The sequence below is a fragment of the Clupea harengus genome, chromosome 24 (assembly GCF_900700415.2).
Source record: "Clupea harengus chromosome 24, Ch_v2.0.2, whole genome shotgun sequence".
In the NCBI taxonomy this organism is placed as follows: domain Eukaryota; kingdom Metazoa; phylum Chordata; class Actinopteri; order Clupeiformes; family Clupeidae; genus Clupea; species Clupea harengus.
Window position 1 is genome coordinate 6,616,661 of NC_045175.1, and position 16,449 is coordinate 6,633,109.

At 40.0% G+C, this 16,449-nt stretch overlaps 2 protein-coding genes across 5 annotated transcripts in view; both read right to left on the bottom strand.

Annotated features, from left to right (window-relative positions):
• LOC105896847 (cytochrome P450 3A30-like) overlaps positions 1-3,521 on the bottom strand; it is a 20,641-nt gene extending 17,120 nt beyond the window's left edge. Inside the window, exon 1 of the mRNA XM_042703567.1 lies at positions 3,425-3,521. The gene's annotated coding sequence lies outside the window, so the exon portion shown is untranslated. The remainder of the gene's footprint in view (positions 1-3,424) is intronic.
• The window catches only part of LOC105896823 (cytochrome P450 3A30-like), a 24,665-nt gene that overhangs the window by 7,964 nt on the left and 252 nt on the right, over positions 1-16,449 (bottom strand). Inside the window, exons 1-13 of one of the 4 annotated variants that reach the window (XM_012823622.3) lie at positions 16,427-16,449; positions 16,206-16,299; positions 16,005-16,057; positions 14,216-14,315; positions 13,395-13,508; positions 12,589-12,677; positions 12,086-12,234; positions 11,744-11,871; positions 10,890-10,974; positions 10,578-10,738; positions 9,969-10,195; positions 9,666-9,828; positions 9,122-9,533 (exon numbers count right to left, since the gene is read on the bottom strand). The exon at positions 16,427-16,449 is cut by the window's right edge and continues 197 nt beyond it. In XM_012823622.3, coding sequence (XP_012679076.2) covers positions 9,429-9,533; positions 9,666-9,828; positions 9,969-10,195; positions 10,578-10,738; positions 10,890-10,974; positions 11,744-11,871; positions 12,086-12,234; positions 12,589-12,677; positions 13,395-13,508; positions 14,216-14,315; positions 16,005-16,057; positions 16,206-16,299; positions 16,427-16,449 — 1,491 coding nt within the window. In that variant the 3' untranslated portion in view covers positions 9,122-9,428. Of the gene's footprint in view, positions 1-1,745; positions 1,860-2,565; positions 2,666-4,182; positions 4,236-4,390; positions 4,485-4,571; positions 4,655-9,121; positions 9,534-9,665; positions 9,829-9,968; positions 10,196-10,577; positions 10,739-10,889; positions 10,975-11,743; positions 11,872-12,085; positions 12,235-12,588; positions 12,678-13,394; positions 13,509-14,215; positions 14,316-16,004; positions 16,058-16,205; positions 16,300-16,426 lie in introns of those variants that run through there. The other 3 variants (XM_031562552.2, XM_031562553.2, XM_031562551.2) reach the window with 3 other exon arrangements.

Sequence of the window (16,449 nt, forward strand, 5' to 3'; positions counted from 1 at the left end):
GAAGCTAACGAGCTAAAGAGCTATTTAGTGGGTTATTTCCCCCCAAATATGTTCATGTGCAAAGTAAACAACAATCAATTGTTTATGTTGAAAACAACTAATATTCTACAGAAACACCATATAATTCATATCAGCATGCTAATGTTATATGTAACGTTTTAGCAGCTAGCTAGCTTCTATGTGTTTTAATGGATCTGATGGATAAAAGTGTTAGCAGCAAGCTAACAATAATGGTCGAGAACTTCAGTTAAGACCTACAATATTCTTTTTGCCCTGACAGCATTTGTGTTGCATATAAACAACAAACCGATTTGATGTAGACATATAAGAAGAGGAGTCAACCAAAGGAGATATTTTTGTGTACAGGCAGAAGGCAGGTGCTACAGGTGATCCTCGAGGCTTATGACCTTCAGGTATGTCTAGGATTAACTGCACAACAGTGATCACATTTTGTTTGTTACTGAAACTTTAATATTAGTTGATACTATGTATTATTAATTGCCAGTTTTTTTGTAAGTGTTTCCATTGAAACTCTCCTGGTAATTGTATTGATGGTGTTTTGCAGGAGGAAGAGGAGCCAGATTTTGATGATGCTCCTGTTGCTCTCCTTACATCGGGTCCCGAGCCCTTCAGCTGCGAGAACATCTTTGAATTGGGTGCAGAGGATTTCTGAGGCATTTATGTTGTTGTTTGGCCTGACATATGCTTTCAATTTAGAATATCCCAAAACACTCACGCACACCTTCTCATACAGAACCTTTTTATGTGACTGGATGACAACAAACCTCTAAAACCGTCCTTACTCACCTTAAAAAAATATTTGTTGAAATAAACGATTTGTTGTTGACTTGTTAACTTTGTAACGCTGTTCTTTAAAGCTTTGATGTAATCTTTTATTTTGTCAGTTGTTTTACAAGAAATATAAATGATGTGATACCTCTTAAGTTTTTCTCATCTCACTCTTTTTAATAGAAATCTTACATAGATTTTAATGTTTCTTGTAGAGTAACTTTCAGTTTAAAGTCAGTTTGTAAACAGAACCAGAAAATCAGTATATGTGGTTAATAATTGAAAATAAGTAGTGCTCACTTAAAAAAGTTAGCTATTTAAGTATTACCTACTCAGAATAATCAAGCGGAGTTAACTTTAAAAAAGTAAGCTTATTAAGTATTATTTACTCAGAATAATTAAGTTGAACTCTTTCACCAATATTAAGTGCACTGAACTTGATTTTTAAGGCTTAAAACTTAATTTTATTTTGTGTTGTTGAGTGAAAATAATTTAGTACATAGAGGTTAAAAGATTTAAGTATAAAAATATTTGAATATAAGTTCAGAGAACTTAAAAATTATGAAAACGATAACAAAATAAATCAGTATAGCCGATGTATCATTTTTAAGTTAAGTTCACTTAAAAATAATAATATATGTACTCAAATTTTATTATGTAATCGGTTACATCAAAAGTTTTAAGTACTCTGAACTTGTTCAGGTTTACAGTGTACTGGAGTACAGTGGAGGAGGAGCGAATTAGAAAGAGAGTGTTAAAGAAGAGACCAAGAAACCTTCAAAAGTGGCCACTGGTGAAAGAGGAAGGCATTGTAGAAAACATTTCATAGTGACTGACACATTCACAGAAGGGTGACATGTGTGGATGACAAATGTAATAAATGTGTTCAAATGTTAAATGTAAAATTGTAACATCTCTGCATCATGAAGGCGAGAGAGAGAGAGAAAGAGACAGACCTCCTTCAAGCGGCCACTGGTGAAAGATGGAGACAGCACACTACGAATCCTTTTCCAGTCTTCATCCTCAGCAACGGACACAGCATCGTGCAGGGGTCCATTGAGGCCAATATCCTGTAATAGAGCACATTCTGATTCAGATTCACCTAATGTGTCCTGGAATGCACGTACAGATATTAAAAGAATATAACATATAGTAAATTAAGACAAATCAGGTAAACAGGTAGGAGCTAAAACAGGATTAAATAAGTATAAATATTTTAAATGGTTTTAAGCAGCAACACACTGTGGTCTTAAAAGAGAGACTAGTGCTGTCAATTGCACTTAATGAAAGGAAGTCTGTTAAGGTGACCTTAGTTCACCCAGTTCTTGTGCTGGTGTTACCAAGTCCACAGATGCATGTTCAACAGGCCACACCTGTGACAATCAGTATCAGTTAACAGATTTCACAATGCTTTGCTCTACAACACTATCATAACATCATAATAATCACCTTCCTGGGGAAAGAGGTGAAACGGAACGAGTAAAGAAAGCAAAACAATTTTGACTATTTTAACTACACTTCAGATTTACATGTATATATATTATTATTGTATCTGTGGAAGATAATGGATGCACGCTGCAATGGATGTAGTTCTGAATTACAGCTTTTGGTTTTGACACTAGTTGCAAGATTATGTCCTCAGTCTAGCTAGACAAGCATTTACACCTTACATTTACTTTTAGGCAGAGACAGATATTTTAAGGATTTAGAATATTTGAAAAGTGCAGAAGATGTTGTGGAAGAGATGTTTCCTCCTGAGCTGCCACACAATCGTACCCGTCTATTGGTGAAAATCGAGTAGCACTCCTTGACGAGTATGGTTTTGATCAACTCTGTGTCGGTGATGAAAATAATAGGCTGCCGGCCTTCATAAATTCTGGAGAAAGAACAAGACACAAAAAGGACAGACTTATTACTAGGCAAAAAAGGTATGGTACAAGATATGATTAGCTTGTAGGACTGGGCAATTAATCACGATAAATTAGACATGCGAGGTTGAGATTCGTTTGTCATTGTTGTTAAAGTGACAATGGTACAATTTTACCGAAAATAACAGCTTTAAAATAATTTTGGTGGTACACTGACTTGATATACGGAGAATGGCGTCCGTGCCGGTATTCACGGCCCCACCTCACGCAACAACAACTAGACCCATTCACTGGCTATAAGATGAAGCTAGCGCAGTATTCATTGTATGGACATCATGGCAGAGGCGACGAAGAAGACCAAGAAACCGAAGACGTTGTCGGAGGAACCAAGTAAGAGACAGTCTCGGACTGGCTTTTACTCTTTGGCGAGAGCAAAAAGTTACAAAAGGATGCAGGTCAGATGCCGAGCTGGCCTTCTTCCTGTTGAACTAGTCATAACGTATTAACTCCGCTAGCTTGTAATAAAATCACACTGTCCAATGTATATTCAATATGTCGCCAACAACATTTTATTAGATTACATTCCACATTCAATCGCTTACAGAACAATGTATATGGGCTGAAAACACGAACAGTTTTCAGCTAAATTAAAATGTGTCGTTCTTTTTTGGTTATTCTTTGGATATGTTGACGTTCATCTCCTATGTCACAATACACAACTATAGGCTACAGTCATATTTGTGTAAAATCTTGTGACATTACTATACCTTGTCAGTCTACATGCTTCTTTGGCTTCCGCCGTTGTCTTCGCTGGTTCAATATCCTTCAGTTTGTCAACAAATACACGTGTACCACACTGTCCATTATTAGAGGATCGAAGCGCAATTTGTATTTAGGACAGTGGCCTCGCGCGTAATGGGGCTTTAAGTGCTCATTTCTCTGCCTATCTTTGTGACACCTGCTCTAATAAGATAAGGGCAGGTTCAGCTGTGCTGTAAGAACAATGTCTAAAGTTCGCATTTTTTTGGTTGGGTTAGGCCAGAGACACACCAACCCGGCAACAAAGATCTAGTGGCGAAGAAGGCTGACTGTTGCGTCGTCTGTGTCTGGGCCAAAAAGTTACACTTGAACACACCGCTAAGACCACATCCGACGGCCAACTAGCACATACGTTCTGCGATATTTCTTTGCAGTTGTGTTTCAGTGCAAATAATTACTTCTCTCCTTGCATACACGGTAGTGTGACAGACTCAGTCACATCTTCAAATAGTCTTAGTCACTAAGTCAGTTATTTTTCACCACGTTAGTTTGTACACGGCGGGATTGGTGTGAAGAAAAAAAAATCATCTGTGTATCAACTTTGTACTATTTAGGCTATAACTGACACACTTTAATTACATATATAACATCGGCTATGTCAGTTCATATCATAATTTTACTCAATTACTCAATTACTTGCACTCTTACAAAAAATGTAAGGCAGCTGGATGTGTCTTTTTTAAACTGTGATCAATAACTTTCTTACCCCCACATCTTGCCATACTTCTGGAAACACTCCAAATCAAAATTGTGGAATCCCTGAAGGAAAAGCACTGATAAACAAGTCTGTATTGTAATTACATCCATATCTAAACTGTTAGACAGGTGGTCACCTACATTGTTTAATTTACTTATCAGTAACCTACAACTAACCTGAGGCAAACATTTGTATCAATATAGAACACAAAACCAACCTTTGTGTAGTTCAGCATATTTCCAAAAAATAGCACGGGCTTTGGACCGGGTATCCCCAACTTCTTGAAGACTCCATATGGCCAGTATCCGTATCTATAGCAACAGTTATCACCACTTCTTTAACTAGTTTTTGCTAATATTGGATAGTCTTTCATAAGAAAATAAATTAGTTTCACTTACACCACAAGCAGGCCCAGGAATAGCAGAAGCAGTGTCCACGTCTGCGTTGATAAAAAGGGCAGATAACTCAACATCTTCGAAACCTCAAGAGCAGGATTTCTGCGTGGCCCCAGCGTGTTGAATATCACGCTCAGTGCTGTTGCGCTTTGACACAAATACCTGCACAAATACGATGGTAAATCATTAACACAACGAGATGCAATTTGCTGCTTGTCCAATGAAAATCATACAGGAGGAGGAAGTCTTATTCCCAGGCTGAAAGGTACAGTGCATCCGGAAAGTATTCACAGCGCTTCACTTTTTCCACATTTTGTTATGTTTAAATTCGTTTAAATTCATCTTTTCCCTCATCAATACCCCATAATGACAAAGCGAAAACAGGATTTCAGAATTTTTTGCAAATGTATTAAAAATTAAAAACAAAAATACAACACGTACATAAGTATTAACAGCCTTTGCTTAATACTTTGTTGAAGCACCTTTGGCAGCAATTACAGCCTCAAGTCTTTTTGAGTATGATGCTACAAGCTTGGCACACCTATTTTTGGGCAGTTTCTCCCATTCTTCTTTGCAGGACCTCTCAAGTTCCATCAGGTTGGATGGGGAGCGTCGGTGCACAGCCATTTTCAGATCTCTCCAGAGATGTTCAACCTGTTTTAATTCTGGGCTCTGGCTGGGCCACTCAAGGACATTCACAGAGTTGTCCCGAAGCCACTCCTTTGTTATCTTGGCTGTGTGCTTAGGGTCGTTGTCCTGTTAGAAGATGAACCTTCGTCCCAGTCTGAGGTCCAGAGCGCTCTGGAGCAGGTTTTCATCAAGGATGTCTCTGTACATTGCTGCATTCATCTTTACCTCGATTCTGACTAGTCTCCCAGTTCCTGCCGCTGAAAAACATCCCCACAGCACAATGCTGCCACCACCATGCTTCACTGTAGGGATGGTATTGGCCAGGTGATGATGCTGCCACCACCATGCTTCACTGTAGGGATGGTATTGGCCAGGTGATGATGCTGCCACCACCATGCTTCACTGTAGGGATGGTATTGGCCAGGTGATGAGCGGTGCCTGGTTTCCTCCAGACATGACGCTTGGCATTCAGGCCAAACAGTTCAATCTTTGTTTCATCAGACCAGAGAATTTTGTTTCTCATGGTCTGAGAGTCCTTCAGGTGCCTTTTGGCAAACTCCAGTCGGGCTGTCATGTGCCTTTCACTGAGGAGTGGCTTCCGTCTGGCTACTCTACCACACAGGCCTGCTTGGTGGAGTGCTGCAGAGATGGTTGTCTTTCTGGAAGGTTCTCCTCTCTTCACAGAGCAAAGTCAGAGCTCTGTCAGAGTGACCATCGGGTTCCTTGGTCACTTTCCTGACTAAGGCCCTTCTCCCCCACCGCTCAGTTTGGCCGGGCGGCCAACTCTAGGAAGAGTCCTGGTGGTTCCAAACTTCTTCCATTTACGGATGATGGAGGCCACTGTGCTCATTGGGACCTTCAATGCTGCAGACATTTTTCTGTACCCTTCCCCAGATCTGTGCCTCGATACAATCCTGTCTCGGAGGTCTACAGACAATTCCCTAGAATTCATGGCTTGGTTTGTGCTCTGACATGCACTGTCAACTGTGGGACCTTATATAGACCGGTGTGTGCCTTTCCAAATCATGTCCAAACAAGTTGTATTACCTTCCATTCACACGTACGCGTTGGAATGCGTTGATCTGTTAAGGTTGACGGATCCCCATTCACTTTGAATGGGGTGACGTCATCCTTTGCCGAACTGAATTGTGGCTCCGTTGGGTTCCGTTGGGTTCCGTTGCGTTGCGTTTCATGCGTTGCTTGCGGTAGGAGTTGAAAAATGTTCAACTTTTCGAGAGGCAACGCATGCGTCAGCCAATCAAATTGCCTTTCATGCATAACTGACAGCACAAGCGCTAGCCAATCAGATTGTGTTTATGCTCACGTCTAAAGAGCGGGAAGCTTAAAAAAAATAAGATGAAAAAATACTCCGTAGATGGTCGTATTTGTACCTAAAAGTCGTTTGTTTGACTTTTTTTTGCTTAGATTTTTTTTAAGTTAGTCAAAGTCAAATAGTTTATTGTTACCGAGAAATAGACACTGTACATTGTAAAAACCCCTTTATTGTAACTGAAAAATACGTCTGATAGGATTTGCGAGGTATCTGAGCCACCTATCTAATGTTAGCATGCTACTACTCACAAGGTAAACAGCTTGCTAGTGGCGTGATTGGTTTGTTGACCTGTCAATCTCACTATAACATCTCTGGTATCAACACAACCCCATGCGCCGGACTCCTCCTCCGCAATTCGTTGGATCAACGCATTCCAACGCGTACGTGTGAATGGCAGGTAAACATCAAGAATGAGAAAGGCTAAGATAAAAAACGCCCCTCTTTTTGGTTCGTGGAAGCAACTTTTGATAAATCACCATAGTTACATATCGATTAGCACTAACCTGCTCCAGGGCAGGCTGACTTAAGTGTAGCTGGATAAGCTTGCCACACCCCCGGAAAAAGGAGGGATCCCATTGACCAAGGACTGATATTAGATAGTTAATAAGATTAGCGGAGGGAGAGCGTTCTTTGCAATCGCCAAGATCAATTATTCTTGTATGAGCGCTACCGATTCAGCCGACAAAGAATCATTCATTTACAAGACCTTCTCGAGTCATTTATTGCAAACACCACAGTCGAACATTGACTGTCTTGCGCTTTTTGCGAGTGGTACATTTTTGTAGTATCGGTGATGCGGAGAACAAAGCACTCATAATTATATGAGCGTTATTAGTACACCATAGCATATCATTATTGTAGAAAATGATTAAGGTGGACTCATGATAAGAATAAAGAGAAATACAGACAATTTATTTTCACTGCTTCAATTTATTGTATTTGTTATTAATACATTTAGTCATTTAACAGACGCTTTTATTCAAAGCGACTTACAAGAAAATGTAGAATTATATCGAGGAAGGAGGTTAGGGGATTTGAACTAGCAACCTTGTAGTTTCGAACCTGTAGAGAGAACCTCTGTACTAGTTGACACTTGCCGTCAGGTATTCATACATAGATATCACCCTATAAACATCCCAACACATCTTGCTCTCACAGCGGTGGCGGTGTTGAATTTTGCCATGATTATGGTCTTGTATCCTTCATAAGCGTTCATGTTCATCTCCTGCTGGCCAGCGGAGAAAAAAAGAGCCCTTTTCTTTGAGTTTAGAACCATTATACCGCTAGAAAATCATTGTTTTGGTGATCGACCTTTCCTGCCTTTTGAAGTAGGACGTGCACGCGCAAATGCCCCGGTAAGTTTAGCCTGGTTGAAATTAACCACATGATTTGGATGCGGATCAGCCGTTAACGAACCGATATTTGCTGTTCTCAATCAGCTCGCTAATCTTAACGGGCTAAAAGGCCAATTGATTAACTTAGCTTCAATCCTACGACGAACGTACCCCTGAGCTCAATTTTGACTGTCATGGCAAAGGCTGTGAATACTTATGTACATGTGATTTTTTTTTGTTTTTTATTTTTAATAGATTTCAAAAAAACTTTTTTCACGTTATCATTATGGGGTATTGTGTGTATAATTTTGAGGAAACAAATGAATTCAATCCATTTTGGAATAAAGCTGTAACATAACAAAATGTGGAAAAAGTGAAGCGCTGTGAATACTTTCCGGATGCACTGTATGACACGGCATATAAGCGACTTGCCTTTTTTAAAGCAATTTTTGTTCATTGCTAATGGTCCACATAATCAATCTGAGAACATCACTGATTGCATTTTTAAATTATGGTCATCAACATACCAACATGGCGGCCAATAAGTAGCTCTGATCTGGCTTTGTTTCCCAGTTCCACATCTGCGCTGATAAAAAGGACAGGTAACTCAACATCTTCAGCTCAAGAGCAGGATTTACATATGAATGCTTCCTGCTTGTTAAATGAGACCTTTATGTCATCCTATAGGTCAATCATTTCTAACAAGGTGCCATTTGTTGCTTGCCTTAGGAAGTGCCATTTTCCGCACACTCATGGGGGCGTACGCACACACACACACACACACACAGACTTAATTGCTACAGTTGTGGAACCTTTGTGTACAGTAGCTGGACTCTTATCACTGATAAGAATTTGCACAACTTGCATATGGTTATGAAATCACCAGGACTCAAGTCCCCGGGAAGTTTAACGCTATTCTGAGACAATTCGTTAGAGCTCATTTAAAAATTGAGTCCTTGATAATAATCTATTGCAGCTTTTGTCAAATAGAGTGAAATATGTTCACATTCCTCTAGGTCCTCACAGTCCGGCTCTGTAAATTAAGTAGTTTGGACAAATTGCCAATAGAGGGCGCTCATGCGCCAACGTCGCTTCAGGGACACGGGGGGGGGGGGGGGGGTGTATTTGATTGGCTCTTGAGCTCAAATATCAACAACCTTTCGCCAGGATCAAAGATAGCAGCTTTAAACTAATACACACAACAGATTCATCCCGAAAACAGTAACATGCATAAATAAGTGAACAGACACAAAATATGATGGAAAAAAAAGTCAGTGTATTTCACAAAACAATTAACAAAATTAACAGATTAAAACGAACAAAAAAAAATCTTCCTGGCAATCACAGAAAAACAAGACAGATAGGAATAATCCATTGTGGAGCAATGGGAAGTTTAAAAATCATGGCCCATATAGAAAAGGTCTGTAGAAAACATATTTTGGATCACACTTGTCACGTACACCACTGTTACCGTTATTGTTTATACACAAGTGTTTGCATTTGGGTGAATCAACTGACGGCAGCACTGACAGGTCTGATGGGACGTCCGGTGCATGTGGTCGTTCAGCCTCTGGGGTTCAGCTGCGCCCCAGACGACCGAGGAACCAGCTGCAGCTTGATGGGTCTCTTTGGAGCCATTAGACCCAAGGAGTCCAACTCCAGTGGAATCTGAGGGATGATCACCATACACCATCAAAATCAATGTTAATCACCAAAATGATTACCAATGTGGCCGTTTAAATCTAATCCTTTCAAAGTAAGCAAATCGATGATTAATGACAAATTAGGTGTTCCTCTCACCTCGGTCTCAGCACAGGTAGTGATGGTTAATCGCTGCAGCAGCTCCACGATGGCCAGCTTCATGCTGACGAGAGCGAAACGCATCCCGATGCAGTTCCTGGGGCCCATTCCGAACGGCATGTACGAGTACGGATCAATGGTCTCCTTGTTCTCCTTATTGAACCTGAGGGAATGATATGATATAATGATATGAATGTTATTTTGATAATAACAATTGTTTGTATTCTGTAAGCAATCCTCAGGAAAACTGTAAACTCAATTCAGTAGATGAGCTCTCTCCCCCTCTCCCCCTCTCTCATGTACCTCTCTGGTTTGAAGTTCTCAGGTTCTGTCCAGAGTTCTGGGTCTCTGTGAAGGGCATATGTGGGCACCGTAACAACGATTCCCTTGGGGATGATGACACCGCTGATCTCTACCGTCTTCTTGCAGACCCTCTCGAGGCGAGCAGCAGGAGGGTACAGGCGCAGCGTCTCGTTGATCACGCAGTCCAGATACTCCATCTGCATCAGAGCTTCATACTGGACTTCAGCCTGGGGAACAACAAGAGTACAAGCGGTTCTCACAACAACTCAACCTAGAACATCAGCATCAGGCAGGGTAGTAAATTATAGGGGGGGCCTGCACATATCTTGCACTGGTAATCCTGCACATATCTTGCACTGGTAATCTTGCACAGTCCAACTGTCTTATGCTACAGGTTTCAGGGTTTCCTATGAAGTCCAGACCATTATTACTGGCTTTGTTTGTGTGATTAAAAAAACATCCTAATTACCATTTATCTTCACCATTACCAATGATTCCATCACTATGAAATACTTTAAAATATATTTATATATAATATATATATATATAATATTTATTTTGTTGATCGAAAAATCTAATATCGCCCTGGCTCAGAGGCAGAAAGGTGACCTTGTCTGGGAAAACTTCATCAATCTCATCGTGGAGAATCTTCAGGGTATCTGGGTTTGTGGCCAGAAGGTAGAACAGGAAATTCATAGTTGCACTGCTTGTCTCGTAGCCGGCAAAGATGAAGATCATTGCTTGAGACAGAATCTCATGGTCACTCAGTCCTAGGTGAAGGTCATAGATGGTCATGAGAAAGTTGTTGAAAGTAAAATAACAGTAAGTAGCACATGGATACTAATGATCTGAAATGTCTCTGGTCAGAGAATATGGCGGGGTATTTCTTGGTCACTGACATTCAGAGATGAGGGGCGATACCTTTGTTAGTGCCATCCCCGTTTCCATTTTCCTCTTTCTGTGGAGCCTGGGAGTCCACCATCAGCTGTAAAAAGTCCACTCTGTTCTGCAGACATTAAAAGGCATGCAGGCACAAGGATGAACTTCACCTTCAGCAAATAGAGCAATGGAACAGGGACTTGGCAAAGTATAGTAGTGATTGTTTAACAGAGTAAGCATTCTAAAAATGGTGTGGGTTGGACAGAACCATATTTTTCATCATCCACTATATATATATATATATATATACACACACATACACACACGCACACACACATACATACACACACACACACACACACACACACACACACACAATATATATATATATAGGACACTGTATAGCCCGCCAGTCAGTATCGGAAAATAAATCCCGGCGGGACGAACAGGACCCTGACGCGCAGCGGATTATGTATGCATATATTTTACCTGTTTATATCAGTAAAGTATGTTTGTATATATGTACGTGTATATATCTATCATATATCAGCGGAGTATGTACGTGTATATATCTATCATATATCAGCGGAGTATGTATGTATATATATCAGTCATATATCAGCGGAGTATGTATGTATATTTGTACGTGTACATATCAGTCATATATAAGCGGAGGATGTATGTATACAGTGGCGATTTTAGGCCGAAATTCTGGTGAGGCAATTTTGTATGACGTCATGTCATCTTCACAAAAATAGAGCTAGCTGATTATTATATAAGCAATTTGCTATATAGAGTATAAGTGGAGTATGTATTTATATATGCACGTGTAAATATCAGTCATATATCGGTCATCCAGTGACCCACATGCTACAGCCACACAGACTACCACTGACCTTGCTAGAGTTGGTCACCCTCTCAGCCTTAATGGTCTGCAGTGCAGCGTAGAAGAAGTCCGTCACAGAAATGGGGAAAAATGCAAAGTTCATTTTCTCCAAGATGGGTGCCATGAAGGGGAAGAAAGCTGAAGGTAGACAGAGAACAGCACATGTGACCACCGACCACACTGGTTGGTTTCCCTAAAGACACTACAACACAAACTAGCTTCTTTACAGACTTTGTAGGAACTCATTTAACAGTCACATCCATATTCCTATTCAGTTCTGAAACTCCAACTCACACATTCACATCTACTGTAAGTTAAAAACACAAGATTGGGTTTGCGTGGCTAGACATACCCACTATCAGGAAGAGGGGGTTCAACATGTCAAACTTCAGCATTTTCTTGATGTTGGTGACAAAAGGGTCTTTAGGGTTGTTCAGGGAGTCGATGTCCACACTGAAAGCTGTGCTGGTCACCACATCCATGCTGTAAGCCCCAAAGTACCTGAAGGAACAGGATGTTTTGCTTCAAATTCTGTATGAATCGGTATCTATGTATCTACATACTTGTCTCTCTCCATCTCTCTTCTCGTTGAATCTTATTTTTCAAATTTTTTCTTCATGCATCTCTCGCTCTATATCTGTCTGTCAAGAATATTGATCTGAAAACGAAACGGACTGGTCCCAAGTACACAATGGTATATTCTTCACCTAAAAGCTACATGGTGCTTAATAAATAAGTAATGTGAAGAGTTCCAATAGAACCTTGGCTTCGTAATATTGTGGAAGCCTTGCTTATTGTGACAACACGTCATATTCCCCCTGGCATTTCGTCGTATTAGTCCACAGAAACGCTCACTCTTTAGTGTCTGATGCCTTGGCCAGATCTGCATCCTTCTTCATGCTGTTCACCAGGTTGTGCGAGTGCGTCTTCATGATCCCAAACATCTGATGAGTGAGAAACAGACACACGTGTTGGTCTCCGCTGACCCTGTAAGTATGGCGTCATCATATAGAAAGTGTAGCGAAGGGAGAGAGCAGTCACCTCAATTTTTCAGTATAATTAATTATTATATGTGTTATGCTGGTCATGCCAAAACTATGGTTATCAGTAACTGTGTGAAAAGCCCAACTTATGCTCTATGATTTAAAAAATATTTTGAGAAGATTTCATTGTGACCACGGAATGATTAACTATGGCTAATATTTATATGAATGAGATGTTGCAGACTGATAAATCTGTTAAAACTTTAGAACATTTTACTTTGACAGCATATCACTCACACCCATGACAAGTCAAGCCATTAGGATACGAAAGTCATAAAGTTATAAGATTTCTCTCATCATACTGCCTATGCGTTACATAGGGGCTGTCAAGGGTGCAGCTTAATGATCAAAAGTTATCACCGAGGAGGACAGTGGAGGAGGAGCGATTAAGAAAGAGAGTGTTAAAGAAGAGACCAAGAAACCTTCAAGTGGCCACTGGTGAAAGAGGAAGGCATTGTAGAAAAATAATTAATAGTGACCGACACATTTGCAGAAGGGTGACACATGTGGATGACAAATGTAATAAATGTGTTCAAATTTTCTGAAAATTGTAACGTCTCTGCATCATGAAAGGGAGGAGGGCGAGAGAGAGAGAGAGAGAGAGAGAGAGAAAAAGACCTCCTTCAAGCGGCCACTGGTGAAAGATGGAGACAGCACACTACGAATCCTTTTCCAGTCTTCATCCTCAGCTTCGGACACAGCATCATACAGGGGCCCATTAAGGCGGAAATTCTGTAATAGAGCACATTCTGATTCAGATTCACTTAATTTGTCCTGGAATGCACGTACAGATATTAAAAGAATATAACATATAGTAAATTAAGACAAATCAGGTAAACAAGTAGGAGCTAAAACTGGAATGAATAAGTATAAAGATTTTAAATGGTTTAAAGCAGCAACACACTATGGTGTTAAAAGAGAGACTAGTGCTGTCAATTGCACTAAATGGAAGGAAGTCTGTTGTGGTGACCTTAGTTCACCCAGTTCTTGAATACTTGTGCACAGATGCAGTCCACAGATGCATGTTCAACAGACTAAACCTGTGACAATCAGCATCAGTTATTCAGATTTCACAATGCTTTGCTCTACAACACTATCATAATATTCTAATAATCACGTTCCCTGGAAAAGTAGTGAAATGAAACGAGTAAAGAACGCAAAACAATTTTGATTATTTTAAGTATACTTCAGATTTACATTTATGGATATTATCATATTATCTACAGCAGATAATGGCTGAATGCTGCACTGAATGTAGTTCTGAATCACAGCTTTTGGTTTTGACAGTAGTTGCAAGATTAAGTTGCCCTAAGTCTAGCTAGACAAACATTTACACCTTACATCTAACTTTAGGCAGTAACAGATTTTTTAGGATTTAGAATATTTGCAGAAGATGTTGTGGAAGAGATGTTTCCTCCTGAGCTGCCACACAACCGTACCCGTCTATTGGTGAAAATCGAGTAGCACTCCTTGACGAGTATGGTTTTGATCAACTCTGTGTCGGTGATGCAAAGAACAGCCTGCCGGCTATCATAAATTCTAGAGAAAGAACAAGACACAAAATGGCCGGACTTATTCCTAGGCAAAAAAAAGGTATGGTACAAGATATGATTTGCTTGTAGGGCTGGGCAATTAATCAAGATAAAGTAGACATGCAAGGTGGAGATTAGTTTGTTATTGCTGTTAAAGTAACATTATCTAACAATGTTACCTTAAAAAAAAACAGCTTCAAAATCATTTTGGTGGTCCACTGATTTTAATACAGAGAATGGGGTCTGTGCTACTGTAATATAACTTTTGGGTACAGGGCGCCGGACCTGAGAGAGTAAAGAGCAAGCGACTGAGAAAGAGTCAGTCTCGGACTGGCTTTTACTCATTGGCAAAATGCTAAAAGATAAGAAAGGATGAAAGTCAGATGCAAAGCTGGCCTTCTTCCTGTTGGACTAGTCAGTAATAACTTATTAGCTGCCTTGGTATGTCTTGTGTTGCGCTTGCTTGATGTTTGGCTGTGTTAGGAAAGTTGTCGACTCGCAAGTGTTTGTCATAAACATCCCTGCCAATGTTATTTATTAAACAATGCAACGTAGGCTGTAACCTTATTGGGGTCATCCCTGTCTCACCGAGATGTAGTTTTTCAAGATGCCCAAAGTCATCGACCTCAGTCCTGTCTCAGGCTAGCATCCAAATAAATTAATCTCATGTCAAAAAGCCTTCGTCAATGTCACACCAATAAGCCTGGGAAGTTTCCAACCATAAAAACCTGACTCAGCTAGCTTGTAATAAATGACACGGTCCAATGTATAATAAGTATGTTGCCTATACCATTGTATTTGAATACACATACTCCACAAACGCTTAGCAAATTGCAAACGCAAGCTGCATTTCAGCTAAATTAAAATGTCACTTTGTTTTTGTTATTCTTTGGGTATGTTAGCGTTTATCTCCGATGTCACAATAAATAAAACTACGCAATCATATTTGTGTAAAATCTAGTGACATTACTCTACCTTGTCAGTCTACATGCTCTTTTGGCTTCTGCCGTTGTCGTCACCGATTCCATATCCTTCTGCTTGTCAACAAATACACCGTTACCACTGTCCACTAGGAGTAGTCGAAGCGCGATTTGTGCGTCGCGTAATGGGGCTTAAAGTGCTCATTGCTCTGTCTATCTTTGTGACATCTGATCTGATAAGACAAGGGCAGGTGCAGCTGTGCTGTAACACCCATGTCTAAAATTTGCATATTTTATAGTTGGGCTAAGCCAGAGACACACCAAACCGACAACAAAGATTTAGCAGCGAAGAAGGCTGCCTTGCGTCGTCTGTCTGGGCCAAAAAGTTGCACTTGAACAAACATCTTAAACCACAGCCGACAAGCACATACGTTATGCGATATTTCTTTACAGTTGTGATTCAGCGCACAGGCGGAATTACTTCTGTCATTGCATACACGGCAGAATGATAGTCTTCAAATTAACCACGTTAGTTTGTAAACGGGATTGGCGTCAAGCAAAAAATAAATAAATAATAAAAAAAAAAAAAAAATCACCAGTGGATGAACTATCTATTATTTATTTGGATCAACTATCTATTGTAAATGACAGTTTAATTCACATATATAACATTGGCTAAGACAGTTCATATCATGATTTAACCCAATCACTTTTGCACAAAGCTTTTAAGACAGCTGGGTGTGTCTTTTTTAAACTGTGATTAATAACTTTCTTACCCCCACATCTTGCCATACTTCTGGAAACACTCCAAGTCAAAATTGTGGAATCCCTGAAGGGAAAGCACTGGTTAAGTTTGTATTGTATTTACATTCATATCTAAACTCTTAGACAGTCATGGCCTACACTGTTGACTTTACTTAACAGTAGCCTACAACTAACCTGAAGCAACATTTTGTATCAATCTAACACAAACCAACCTTTGTGTAGTTCAGCATATTTCCAAAAAACAGCACGGGCTTTGGACCGGGTATCCCCAACTTCTTGAAGACTCCATATGGCCAGTATCCGTACCTATGGCAACAGTCATCACCACTTTTCTTCTAGTTTTTGCTAATATTGGGATAATCACACTGTATGCTACTAGCATTTGGGTGATTCATTCAATGTTCTGTGGACTTAAAAAATTAATTTCACTTACACCACAAGCAGGCCCAGGAATAG